A 13,115-nucleotide genomic window follows, 5' to 3' on the forward strand; every position below is an offset into this window, starting at 1 on the left:
TCAAAGGATAATCTCTTCTGTGTGCTTTCTTAAGTCTTCTCTTGTATTTATGCAGCCAGTTGGTGCTGCATTTGTTTCTTTCCCCAGTGTCTTTGCATTACAGAGTAAGTCTTTTTAAAGGCTGTTGTGTACGTTCAGAGAAGTGTTGGTGGGAGGAAGTGATGGGAAGATGGGAAAAGATATAATTAAACCTTGTTATATCTAGAATAGTAGGTCACCTAATAATAAAACATAGGTTGGTTTTCCTTTTATAAAACTTCTTTTTCTTCCACATTTGGTCTTTATATTGGTTGAAAGTAGGCGTTTCAGCCTCCTGTGCTGCTTTTTCCAAAACAGGCCCTTTTTAATGTGCATAAAATAAATTGAACAAAATAGTCTAAATAGTTATAACGTACTTCAAAAAAAAAAWAWATATATCTTGCACAATATACTACTTTCATGATGCCTGTATAATTTTTGAATGGAGTATTGCAGACATTATGAATATCTTGATTTAATAGCATCTGTTTTAGCTTTTGAAACTTTTCTTCCTTCTAAGTCAGCAAAGAAATAGCTATGTATAATTCATATCTTCCTTCCCCCTGCAGTTGCTAAAATTCATGTAATATGTGGCCATGGTATTATTGCAATATGAATAAATGAGCATTTTTATTTTCGGCTTTTTTTGTAAATGACATTTTGTAAAGATATTTTATAAATGAGACAATGATGAAGGGTGTTCTGGGAATGCATCAAAGCCTGATAATAAGGAGGGAAATAGTTATCACATGTCAAAACAAAGGAAGCTAAACTGTGTGGAAATTCAGGCTGTACTATGTGATTACAGTTCTTTTATGCTGTAAAGGTCTCACTCTCTGAATTTGAACAGATAGGTAAAATGCATTTTGTTTGCAGGTACTGATGACATTGTAGGGCCAGAAGGTATGGAGAAATTTTGTGAGGACATTGGAGTTGAACCAGAAAATGTAAGTTCAAGCTTCATTCAAAATCTTCCTAGTCTGTTACGATGTTGGTGAGCCAGTTTTATATCTCTTACTTTTCCATCAAGAATTAGAATTTTGTAAATGGAAAATTTGAAGAAGTAATTTAAAATAAAGGAGTGTAAAGCAGAGATGTTTATATGAATGCTTGGAAAGAAATTGCCTTCATTTTAAACAAAAAACTGTTAACTTGTAAAATCTCAAACTTTCCTTTGCCACTTCCTCCCTTCCTGCCTCCCAACTCCTGTGAGGATCTTTTCTGAGGCCTTATTGGAAGTTTTCTATAACAACAACAAACTAATGTTCTATCTGCATTCTCTAGGGGAGAAAGGGATTTCAAGTAGCAGAATATTGTGAACAATATTAGCACTCCCATCATGCCATTTCAAAATCCAAATGGATCATGATTTGTTGTGCCTCTTGCAGGCTTTTTCCTAAAGCATAATGTGTGCTTATGCAAGTCCCATCTTTTGTAGGATTTGTATGTAGAGCATCATCCATTTAGGTAAAATGAAAATTATATTTTTCAAAGATTTATTGGAAATATAAGATGGAATTTGCTAATTTTGAAGTTCATTAGTGTAATAAACCTTTGCGGTTGATGCAGACCTTTTGGAAATATTAAGCAGGTATTCTGATTTTGCCATTAAAAACTGTTTATAGCTGCATTAGAATGAGCTAGGTAAATGGCTGGTTTGCAAATTTAAATGACATTATTTTTTCTTTTCCTCCTAGTCTGCAGGGAAAGTTGTCCTGCAATTTTTTCCATACATATATCAAAAGTGATATCTTGAATTCATGAATATGATACTAATCTCTAATATCACTTTTCCAAATAGTTTCTTGCCTCAGCTCTGTATGTGAGCTGTGAAAATGATACCGACATTTCTTTTTGGGTAAAACTTTTCTTTTTGGGTAGAAGTATTTATGAATTAGACTTTGTTTTGATGTCTTGGATATTTTGATATTGTTAGTTCATCCACTTGGTATCTACCTGAATTATACTGCATGTTCAGACTTCTAAGATTAGATAGGATGACAGTACCCAGGAGTAGCTGAGTTCGGATGGGATCATCATCAACTTTAGAGCAATTAGATTTCACCAATCTCTTGGGTTGTACTGGTGCTAATCAAGGTAGGAATTTGACAAATGTCAAAAGTAACTTGTTCTTAGATTGGTACTTAGATTTTGTAACCGGTTTGGGAAACCTTTTCCTTAGCTTTTCTTATGTTAAATTCACCAACCCATCTTCCTCATGGTTGTGCTGCTCACTGGATTACCACAATGACATTCTGTGCATGTTCCTTTGAAGAAGAGAAGGTGGCTACTGGTAACTTGGATGTATGTTGGCTCTGTATCTTTGCACTGTTACTTTCTTTTCATTGGATTAGGTATGAGAATTGAAGCAGTTAAGATTGTGCTGGTGTTCTATATTGTATAGCTTCAAATGGGTGTGAAGGTTACTGAAGTATTCCAGTGTTTTGGATATAGCATTGCTGTCTTGAACCGTTACTGACTGTGATTTCACTTTATGAAGGACTGTATGCTATAAATCTGAACATACATCTATGTGAAGATACCCTTTTAAGTTGCTTAAAAGCTGAGTTAAAAGTTAGTGTCTTTTCACAAAATTAAAAGTATTGATACTACAGCAGAGTCCATGATGGTAAATATTATAAGGAAATAGTAAGATAGTCTCTTTCTCTAAAAGGGTCTTAACTGTTGCTGCTTGACCCAACTGTACCTGCATGTGATAGACTGGAGAGACAGCAATATAGAAGAGAGGTGCAGAGGTGATGGGCATAAATATTTATGTATAGACAAGTTGTATAGTCATATTTAGATGATTTAGCTTTTCCAGTAGCAAAAATCTGAACATCCTGATTATGCAAGTAAGGTATTTGTAGCCTACTAAATAGTAACTATTTAAAAAATGTGTGTGTGTGTATATATATATATATTTTTAATTCTATTCAGTCTTGATGGGTTTTTTCCTCTCTTAGGTAGTTATGCTTGTATTAGCATGGAAGTTGGACGCACAAAACATGGGTTACTTTACGTTACAGGAATGGTTAAAAGGAATGACATCACTACAGTAAGTGCTTTGGAAAAACCTCCAAGTCTCGTATAGTTATTTATTTATTTATTTTAACTTAATTTTTTGAAACATAAAACCTGAAGCAGAGAGCTCTGCTTTGGAGTAGTAGCTATATGTTTTTGCTCCTATTTACAGAGGTATGGCTCACTTAGGGACAACTTTAAACCTGACAGCTGCATGTTAAATACAGTTGGCTTAAAATGTCTGCAGTCTTGAAAAAACAAATGTCATGAGGTTTGATACTGTTTATCCCCAAGGAGAATGGGACATCTATCTTTGTTACTGGATCGGACCTATTTATTTAACTTCCTAAGCTTCAGAGTTATTGCGTAAATGTTAAATATTGGAATGTTATTAGAGTATGTGCAGTTTAAAATCCTATATAATACATCCCCTTTTAGTGACCACACATTTTTGTGTTCTTTTGAAGAATTGCTTTCTTCGGTTGAGATCTTACCATCATGGGATAATTAATATAAGTGTAGTTATATAATTACATGTTTGACAGAGAGCTGGGGAAGAACTGTGTTTTAACTTATCTTCCAAAGCAGAATCATTACAACTGTGTAGGAAACTCTGTCAGTGAAACTAAAGAAATACAGTTTCGCTTCTGCGCTCTGCTGGCTGTTTGCCTTGTGTGGAAAAGCTCTTAGTTTAATCTGCTGGGGAATGTGTTTTCTATGAATCCAAACAAATTTTTATCAGTATACAAGCATAAGCTTTTGCTAGCTTATCTAAATTCATTTCACACCCTGGGTTAAATCAAGACATCTTACACAGACAGACTCATAAATGTGTCTTGCATTTTGTACAGAGCAATGGGAACACAAATATGTTAGAGATTCTTTTTCTAAAAACATCAGACACCAATATAAGAATGTAGACTATAAATTCTCTTCTTTATGTTTTTCTTGTAGATGTGATACCACAGAAAAATTGAGAAATTCTTTGGATTACTTGAGATCTTTGTTAAATGAGCCTACCAATTTTAAACTTATTTATAGATACGCATTTGACTTTGCACGGGTGAGTATGTGGAAGGCTAGCATCTGAAATTAAAACTTTACTTTCATAAATAATAAAGAGACCATATACTATTTCTTTTCCTAAGATACCACTCATGATTGCTTCTAACACATGAAAAAGTTTGTCTTAAATAAGTGTATGCAAAATATCAGAAAAATGTATGGGATGCTTGATGGTCAGTGAGTTAGTGTTTTAGATTTTGTGCAGAAGACGTGTTTTATTGCCTCTTTGCTTCATGCTATTTTATGATTTTGAGTAAATCATTTGGGCCCTATTCTGTTGCATATTGGAGCTTTACCATTTACTTTCTTTGGCTTTACAGTTATTCTGCTTTTTTTTCTTACTGTTTGGATCTTGTGAGCACAAACATATTTAAAACTGGAAGATATTTCAGACAGTTCTGCAGGTAGTAAAAATTAATTAATTAACATGATAAAAGCTGGATATCCTGTAAATACTGGTTTAGAAAACTGTAAGAAAGTCAGTAATAATGTTCTCAGTATTTGTTAAATAATATCCTGTTATCAGTCTTCCTGCTATAAAATATGAATTGCTAGATTTGTACCTGATATTAGAAACTGTAATATGCATAAGACTACTCCTGCTTAAAGGGAGCCATAAAAAAAATTGAGTTTCCTGAATTAAGCATGTATATTGACAAGAAATTTGGACATTCACCTTCCCTGCATGATGGATCACAGAGGATTTCATATAAAAATGATCACAGTTTGTTTGGCAAAACTGAAGATCCAGTTTTGATGCAGGAGAACCAAAAGCACCAAGAAAACTGACAGCAAAAAGGTAACATAAGAAAAATAACAATAATAGATTGAACTGCTAGCTATACTGACAGTTTAGTCTGTCATAAGAAATTCAGATTTGTGATACATGAGTGCTTTCTGCCTGTCAGCATGCAGAGATTCACAGTAGTTCCCTTCTAACCAAGGAAACCTACAGTCTGGATATGACAGCATGCATGGAACTAGTGTGAGAGAAACAAACCCATATCAATTCCTTAATTCCTCCTTTGCTGTATGAAGATTTATTCTGCTAATTTTTCTGGAAGCAAAATGCAGATACAAGAAATAACAAACATTGCCAAAGAAGTTGAAGATACTGATGAAATATTTTGAATTGATTAAAAAAAAATCCTTTTTACTAGTAGCAAATTGTGCCAGCAGAGAGGGCCTGTCAAAGAGAAATGAAGAGACTTAAGGCAGGTGGGTGGAGTGTTTTCAAGAGGTACTAAACAAATAGATGTGACATACCATGCTGTTGAGAAAGAAACTGAACATTGAGAGATGTGACATCTCTTGAAGGAGGAGGGAAAAAAAAAAAGAAACTTCAGAACTGCAAGTCAAGGTCATACCAGCTGGGGAAATGCTGAAATTCTACCAGATTAATAGAATTATTGAATTTATACTGTGGGGCCAGGGTGAGTCTATAGGAGAATGGCATACTGTACAAGTGGGAATGAATGCTAACAAACATTGATATAACTATCTAGATATGGCAGAAGAAATTGTACATCATGTTAAACAGAATAATGGAAGTGAATGATAGAAAAAAGCTGACAGGAACATCTTTGGTTTTGATTCAGAAGATTGTGTAATTTCCACCCTATGGATAATCATTTCAGGGAAGCATTCAATGACAAAAAACACTTGTCCTAAACTTCCTAAGTTTTGAGAGATAATTTGAGAGTGTCTGTTGTGATTTGGTATTTTAGAGTTAGTTTGTCAATAAAAACAAGTGTCATCTAGATTTTATGCAGCATGCACAATTTAAATCAGCATGGACTTAAGGAAGTCATTTAAAACACCCTATGTTGGTATTAAGCATAAATAGATTCTTTGCCTCTTGTTTGCCATGGTCATTGCTGAGTTTGAGAATGTACAGAGGCAGGTATTTTATGGCTTAAATAGGACTTCTATCTGAAATATTAAAAATATCTCAGACTGTCTATCATGAATGAAAAACAAATGCTGAAATGTGTCAGACTTCTTCTTCAATGTTTCTGCCATATCCAAGAAAGAGAATGCAGATATCCAGGATGTATGATAAAAATGAAACCAAAGCATCTGTCATGGCAGATGTGCCATTAGGCAGCTGGAGTTGTGTATAAAGGACTCACCTGAACAAATTGTTCTGAGCAGTAGTTAGAGAGGGGGAATGCAGACACTTAACAATGTCAGGCATGCAAAGAACAGCGCAGCTGAAGTAAAGGCAGCAGAGCCTAGCTTCATTAACACTTGAATGTGTGGTAAGAATTCAGAGTATAAACAGTATTGAAAATAAGATATATGCTCACAGAGCAGTGTGAGTTCTGCTTAAGACGTTTGTGACAGCACTAAGGTGTAAATAGTCATTGGAAAGGGGATTAGTTTTGTAACTATTTGATGCTGGAAATAAGTGAAACAGTTATATGAATGCAAAAGTGTCTGCAGGTTTCAGGTGAGTGATGAGTTCTTTGCATCTCCTATGTATGTTACTCCAGCATTGTTACTAATCTAAAAAAACCCTTTTTTCATCCTGGAATTTACTTTATTCCTCTAGGCTGAGTTGGGTGAAGTCTCTTTTGCATTTTGTGATCAGAATATAAAACAGCTTGTGTTGTTTTCAGAGTTGCAGGCCTTCCCACTTTCCTTACAAAAAAAATGTGCACTAAATGCTGTCTACGCAATTTCAGAAGTGAGGTGTATTTTGAATGAAATGAGTTTCAAGAATAGGGAATAATGTTGTGGTTAAGACAGTCAGTTGTTAGAGAACTGGGATTTCTTTCTAGTTCTACCACATCCTTCCTACGTCACACAAGACAATGTAGTTATGTTTTCAGCATGCCTTTTTTCTTTTCTTTTCTTTTTTTCTCTCTCTCTCTCTTTTTTTTATGAAGATGTGTATTCTATAATACAACTGCACTTGCACAGGTGAGGCATTGGGCTCAGTTGTCCTTGTCTTGTACAGTTCTATTAGGTGCTTCCTACATTCGTGTTTTTTCTGGTTCACTGAAGTAATTTAGATTTTGCAGTCTGCAGTCATGGGGAGAGGGAAGGAGGGGGGGAATATTAGGGCCAATGGTGGCCAAACACTTTTATTTTTTGTGATTCGTCCATTTCTGAATTTGTAGCTTAATACTATACTCAAGACATAAAAGGGTAGGGTTTTACGTCCCATCTCTCACAAAAATTTAAACTATTTAAAATATCAAAATGGAGTCTTATTTATACACTGATTACTTTTGAGATGTGCAGAAATTGTACGATCAAATACATTAACTTTTCCACAGGTTAGATATAATGAATTTGCTAGGTACAAATGACACTTTTCTTTTTTTTTAAAGAAAAAGAAACAACACATCTAAGCCTTAACATGTCACTGCTATGCTGAACTCAAACTGGAACAGTTCTGAGAGGAGTCTTCCTGTGCTAGCTCTTACTGTCTTATGCTCCCTCTGCTAGTTTGATGATTCATTTAATCTAAACTTTATATAATCAATAGAATGATAGCACAAAGAAGCTCCTGGGTGACGCTCACATAGTCAGTGTTACTTGATAGCTACTTATCACCTACTGACAGTTGAGGTAGTAGTATCTGTACCTCAGGAAATATCTGTAGTAATACTATTTTAAGAGACCTACAGCTATGCAAAAGCATATGTACAAACATGGATATTGGTCCAGTGGCCATGACTTTCCAGAAAGTGCAGAAGTCACAAGTAGAAGTAGATGCTTCATCCACAGTAGGTTTTCTCAAAGAACTGTCTTTACTATGGAAAGCAACCCCTCTCTGTAGTAAGTCATTAGCTGTGAGGAAAAGTGTAATGTTTTACTAGGAAGTTGTGTTTTAATAAAAAACAGTATTAGATACTGTTATTTATTAATGTGTTTTATGAATGAATGAACTGTGGTCTGGGTATTGGGGGAAACAAAAAACACTGAGATTGTGGTTTTTTTCCCCTCTTTTTGACCTTTTTTTCTCTTCATACAGGAAAAGGACCAGCGCAGCCTAGATATCAATACTGCCAAGTGCATGTTGGGGCTTCTTTTAGGAAAAACATGGTCTCTTTTTCCAGTATTTCACCAGTTTCTAGAGGTATGAAGTTTGAAACGGAATTACATTTTTTTTGTCTGTCTTCTCTGATGTTTTATTGTAATGAAATGTGCAGTAAACAACTAAGAATGGGTGTTTATATCAAATTTTTATCCCGATTTAGATTATACTGACCCCCAAAACTGCACTTGTAACTGATATCTTTCCTTTCTTCCTGTTCACCAAATCCCTCTGTAGTTAATGTTTATTTAATACAGGACAAATTATAGAGTGTGTCTTGGATTTGCTTATAGACTGTCATTTAATTGCTATACACTTGTCCACTAGAAGAAGTCTTAACTAGAAACAGAAATTACTCAACACTAATTTGACTTAGTGGTTTGTTTATCCCTGTTTGATTTTAGGTGACAGAGATTAAAATCATAATTCATCGCAAACCTTAAATTTTCTGTAAGAATGTCTGTAAATCTGAGAGAGTTGAAAATATGTTTTAGTAATTTATGTTTCTTGCCTTAAGCAGCAATCAAAATATAAAGTTATCAATAAGGATCAATGGTGTAACGTGCTTGAATTCAGCAGAACAATTAACCTTGACCTCAGTAATTATGATGAAGATGGAGCCTGTAAGTACCGCTATACATTGGTGTTTTAAAATAATTTATTTCTGAGTTTAATCATTCCGTGTCCTCTTACAAAATTTTGTAAAATATAGTTATTTGATCTCTCTACAGGGCCAGTGTTGTTGGATGAGTTTGTGGAATGGTATAAAGGAAAACAGATGACATAGGAGTTTAACTATGCACAACCACTCAAGAGTCACTGTTACCACAGTTAATGTCAACCATTAGCCATAAACTGCTGTTTGTATCAAAGTGCATGCTGCTTTTCTTGCACTGTGTCCCTCTTGCAGGGAACTTTTGGTGTTTGCTATTTGACAAGCCAGCTATGCTTGCTGTGTAGCATTGTTCTCTTTGAAGGCTGCTTTGCATTCTGTATTTACACTACAAAATAGTGAACTTGCCAGCGTCTTCACTGTGATTGCGTATATTGCTGTCTAAATTTTGTATATGTGTATAAAAAAACCTTCACCTAGGGATTATTTCTGCAGAAATGTATTGTAAAAAATAATTTTGTGGCATATTTCTAATCACTTATATGTTCATTGAAACTTTAGTTATTTTGTTTTTCTTTTGGTCTCAAATGTAGCATTTCAGAAAATGAAATGGACAGACTGCTTGGACGTAGTTACCATGAAGAACTGTTGTCAGTTTTAATGTTACTGTTTGAGATGCCAATTTCTGAGGGGAGAAGATATGCTGTGACTTTCTTCAGGGGAATTCACCAAACATGACCTTTTGCTTGATAGGAATGAAACATCAGTGTCTTAAAAGAAAAAAGATATACACACACACACACACACACACACACACATATATAAAAACACTGTAATAGTTGTACATGCCACAGATTATTTCTATTTGAAGAAGAAAGTACTGACTTTTTAATGTTAAAACTGCAGTAGTTTCATTACAGGTACAAATGAACAAATTAAAGTACCTTTTAAAAATGGATTTTAGACTTTCGTAAATTCCCTTTGGCATATTTCTTTTAAACTTTGGTGTACTAAGTGTTTGGATTATGTTGTGATCTAGTGAAATTAAGTTTTATCTAAAAATCAGTGGTTGGGGGAATAAAGTCTGCTCAGCCCCAATCTATAGTTAATATAGGTTTGGATCTTTCTTTGTAATATTAATCTTTCCCATGGTCTATAACTTTGGTTCTGAGTAATTAAAAATATTATATCAAGTAGTCAAAGCATTACTTTCATGCTGGGGATTGGAATTTCCTAGCAGAATGTCCATTGCAGGCAATGGGCACATTGAACACCAGCATTAAATGACAATACTTTTTAATAGGGACCACTTCCTGTTTCACATATTTCTTTATCTGTTTAGGACAGTTTTAGTGATTATTTGGGAAAAATGAGTGAATGGAAAGGTGTTTAAGTTCTATATTTTTGTCACATTGGCTTTGCCTTACCCGTCTTTATTAAATAATATTACTGTTGATTTTTTTAGGTTCTTGAAGTATCCGGTGCTATTAAACTTTGATCCCTGAGGTTCCATATTATTTCATGGAACATTTAACAAAAAGGGACCAGTGGATATTTTGGAATAAAGAATAACATTACTTTTCTGTAGAACTATTTTAAAAGGTATTGGCAGTTTTGGTATTTCTTTAGAATGCAATCCGGGGGGGGGAAAAGCATTTTAGGTTGAATGTGAAATTTTCAGCTGCATTGAAGGTCCTGTTCTGCCATCCCTGAAGTCAGGAGCAACTGTCATTGACTTGACTACTTTCAGGATTAAGCCTGCTTTATCAAAAGCACAGTAGCTTGCTGCCCTGGACCAGGAGGTTGTAGTTCCTTTGCTACTGGTGGTCAATTTATGTTCACATCTTTCTCTCTCTTTTTTTTTTTTCCTCCTCTCCCTCCTCCCCCCTCCAAATTTAGCTGCCAAAGAAAAAGTTGTGTGTGTTTGTGTGTATCTGTATTTACTTAAATATACCATATGTATGTATATACAAAATCTAAAGTTCCATGATGTTAAGAAAATACTACCTTTCCCCATGAAAGAGTCATGTTTGAATTTCTATGACACTAAATAAGTAGCATTCTTTAATAGTGGTAAAACATACATAATCATTGCTTTTTCATGTACTAAATCACATAACATTAATTCCATATTTGAAGCCAGTTTGCACAATATATTAATTCAGTGGAGTGTGATATTTAATGTTTACAAGTAGTGTTTACTAAAACACACGTTTTATTAAGACTTCTGATGTAAATGTGTATATTACTATAGTATAACCGTAAGGAAAAAAACAGGGAGCTGCTGGTTTAGTTCTTAAAAAAATGAACTTAGAAGCAATATAACTTGTAACATTAAGCTGAATTGTGGTTGCTAAAATCCTAAGTGAAATACTTCAAGTGTTCTTAAATGTTAAGTTAGTTATTAACTCTAGAAAATGGTTTAGCACAAATTGGCCTGAATACTGCTAAAATACAAGGCTGGTTACGTAAGAAGTTTTGTATGTGACAAATAATTTGGCTTCCAATAATGGAAGCAAGAGCCAAAGACACTTTTAATCTATTACTGTTATCAGTATAACTTTCATGTAACAGGGTCAACAGAAATCTGTTCAGTTCAAACAAGTATTCTTTTCCCAGTTTTTGTTAACGTTTAGCAGAATACAAAATTTAATTGAAAACAAGAAAAAAATGAAAATAGTCATACTGTATAGATTAACATACCCTTCAGTTTTTCTTTGTGTACAATTGGGAATGAGGGCAAGGAATAATGTGTTTGAACATGGATCAGACAGATACTGCAGATGTTCTCTTCCAGTTGTAAGCAGGAAGAATCTGTGCTCTTCAGTGGGTTTAACACATGGATTTTCATAAAATGAATCACAAATGCAATTACAGCTAATTGATATCTTTGCTGAAATTTACAGAGATCAAAATGAACTAAAGCTGACCCTTGCAGCTTAATAAGCTTCCATACATTATCTGTCCTTTTGTTTGTGCTATATCTGCTGACAAGCAGAGAGACCTTAACATTGCCAACTCTTGTATTTTGGAGAAATTCCCTCTCCTTTTTACATTGTAGATATTTAACAAAGCTACTTAATTTACCTTGTATTTAATACAAGTTTGCTGTTTGCTTTTTTGTTTGTTTGCTATGCCATCAAATAGTTGCTGTATTTTTTTTTTTCTTTTCAAAAGTGGTGTACAGAATATCCTGACTTCTTGAACAGGACACTGAAAGGTCATTGTGGCAGAAGTATCATGAGTTTATGTTAATTTTTCAGGGGTAAAATAACTGTCCTTATAGCAGAAACTTAGTGGCCTATGTGTAATTCATGCTTGATGTTTAGGAGATTCTAAGGTGCAAAGACAGTTAGTGAAAGGAAAATAGCATTCAGATACTATAGTAGTGGATACTTTAAATTGATAAATGACAGACATTCAGAACTCTTTATTAATAGAATAGTAATAGGGAATATTAACTACAGAAACATTCCACAAATTAAGTTTGTATATATTTCCCTTTGCTGCAAAATAGTATAAAATAATGTAAAATACTAATTTAGTTCTGTGTTACTATTTTTTTCTCCCCCCCCATTTTTCCCCCCAAGGAAGGCTATTTGAGGAAGATGGAATTTATTGGAATGCTTTATGTACTTCTTGAGTTTTCAGTAAGAACCTACATTCCTACATTAAGGTTATCTTTAAACTACAATAAATGTTTGGGTCACCTTTGTGTGGGCTTTTCTAACATTCGCAGGGGACTGGAGGCATCTCCCATTTTATCGCAAATACGGACATTTTATTTCATCACAAATATGCTTGCACAATTGAAATGAGCTTTAGCTCATCGCTACTTGCTTCACATTCACCAGTTACATTTTTTTGGAGGGCAAGAAACAGAATTCAGTTTTGTTAAGGTTTTTCCAGATTTCTGTTGACCCCTGGTCACAAGTCTAACAAATTGTTAAATACTTTTGGAATTCATACAGACAGCTTTAGAGGTTAGCTTGTGCCCTGGTTTTAATTATAACTGCTAAAATACCTCTATAGGCCTTATATTTTATCCTTTCATATTGTTATAAAAGTGTATAGAATCCATCCATCAACTAAGTAATTGGTTGTCTGTAATTGAGACCAAAATGTGGGGTGTTTTGGGGTGTTTTTTGTTTTGCTTTTTTGTGTTGTCACAAAATAGTTTCTACTGACACTGCTGTTGTAGGAACAGCAGTTAACCTGTAACTGTGAATGCTGTGTTTTAGTTATTTGCATATTATATACATAAGGTGCACTAAACTCCTGTGACTCAGCCTGACTAAAATGCTGTTATGCCAGCAAACATGAATTCATCATGAGTTCATTTTTAGG

General features: G+C 34.3%; 1 protein-coding gene across 9 annotated transcripts in view; it reads left to right on the forward strand.

The window, feature by feature from the left end:
- Window positions 1-11,989, forward strand: part of DCUN1D4 (defective in cullin neddylation 1 domain containing 4) — a 38,520-nt gene extending 26,531 nt beyond the window's left edge. For 5 of the 9 annotated variants that reach the window (XM_026078620.1, XM_026078621.1, XM_026078626.1 and 2 more), the window contains 6 exons: window positions 895-965; window positions 2,985-3,076; window positions 3,997-4,105; window positions 8,093-8,197; window positions 8,676-8,778; window positions 8,887-11,989. In XM_026078620.1, the coding sequence (XP_025934405.1) occupies window positions 895-965; window positions 2,985-3,076; window positions 3,997-4,105; window positions 8,093-8,197; window positions 8,676-8,778; window positions 8,887-8,942 (536 nt within the window). In that variant the 3' untranslated portion in view covers window positions 8,943-11,989. Of the gene's footprint in view, window positions 1-894; window positions 966-2,211; window positions 2,323-2,984; window positions 3,077-3,996; window positions 4,106-4,767; window positions 4,907-8,092; window positions 8,198-8,675; window positions 8,779-8,867 lie in introns of those variants that run through there. The other 4 variants (XM_026078622.1, XM_026078628.1, XM_026078623.1 and 1 more) reach the window with 4 other exon arrangements.
- Window positions 11,990-13,115: the final 1,126 nt, after the last annotated feature.

The sequence above is a fragment of the Apteryx rowi genome, unplaced genomic scaffold, assembly GCF_003343035.1.
Source record: "Apteryx rowi isolate R43461 unplaced genomic scaffold, aptRow1 scaffold_481, whole genome shotgun sequence".
NCBI lineage: Eukaryota > Metazoa > Chordata > Aves > Apterygiformes > Apterygidae > Apteryx > Apteryx rowi.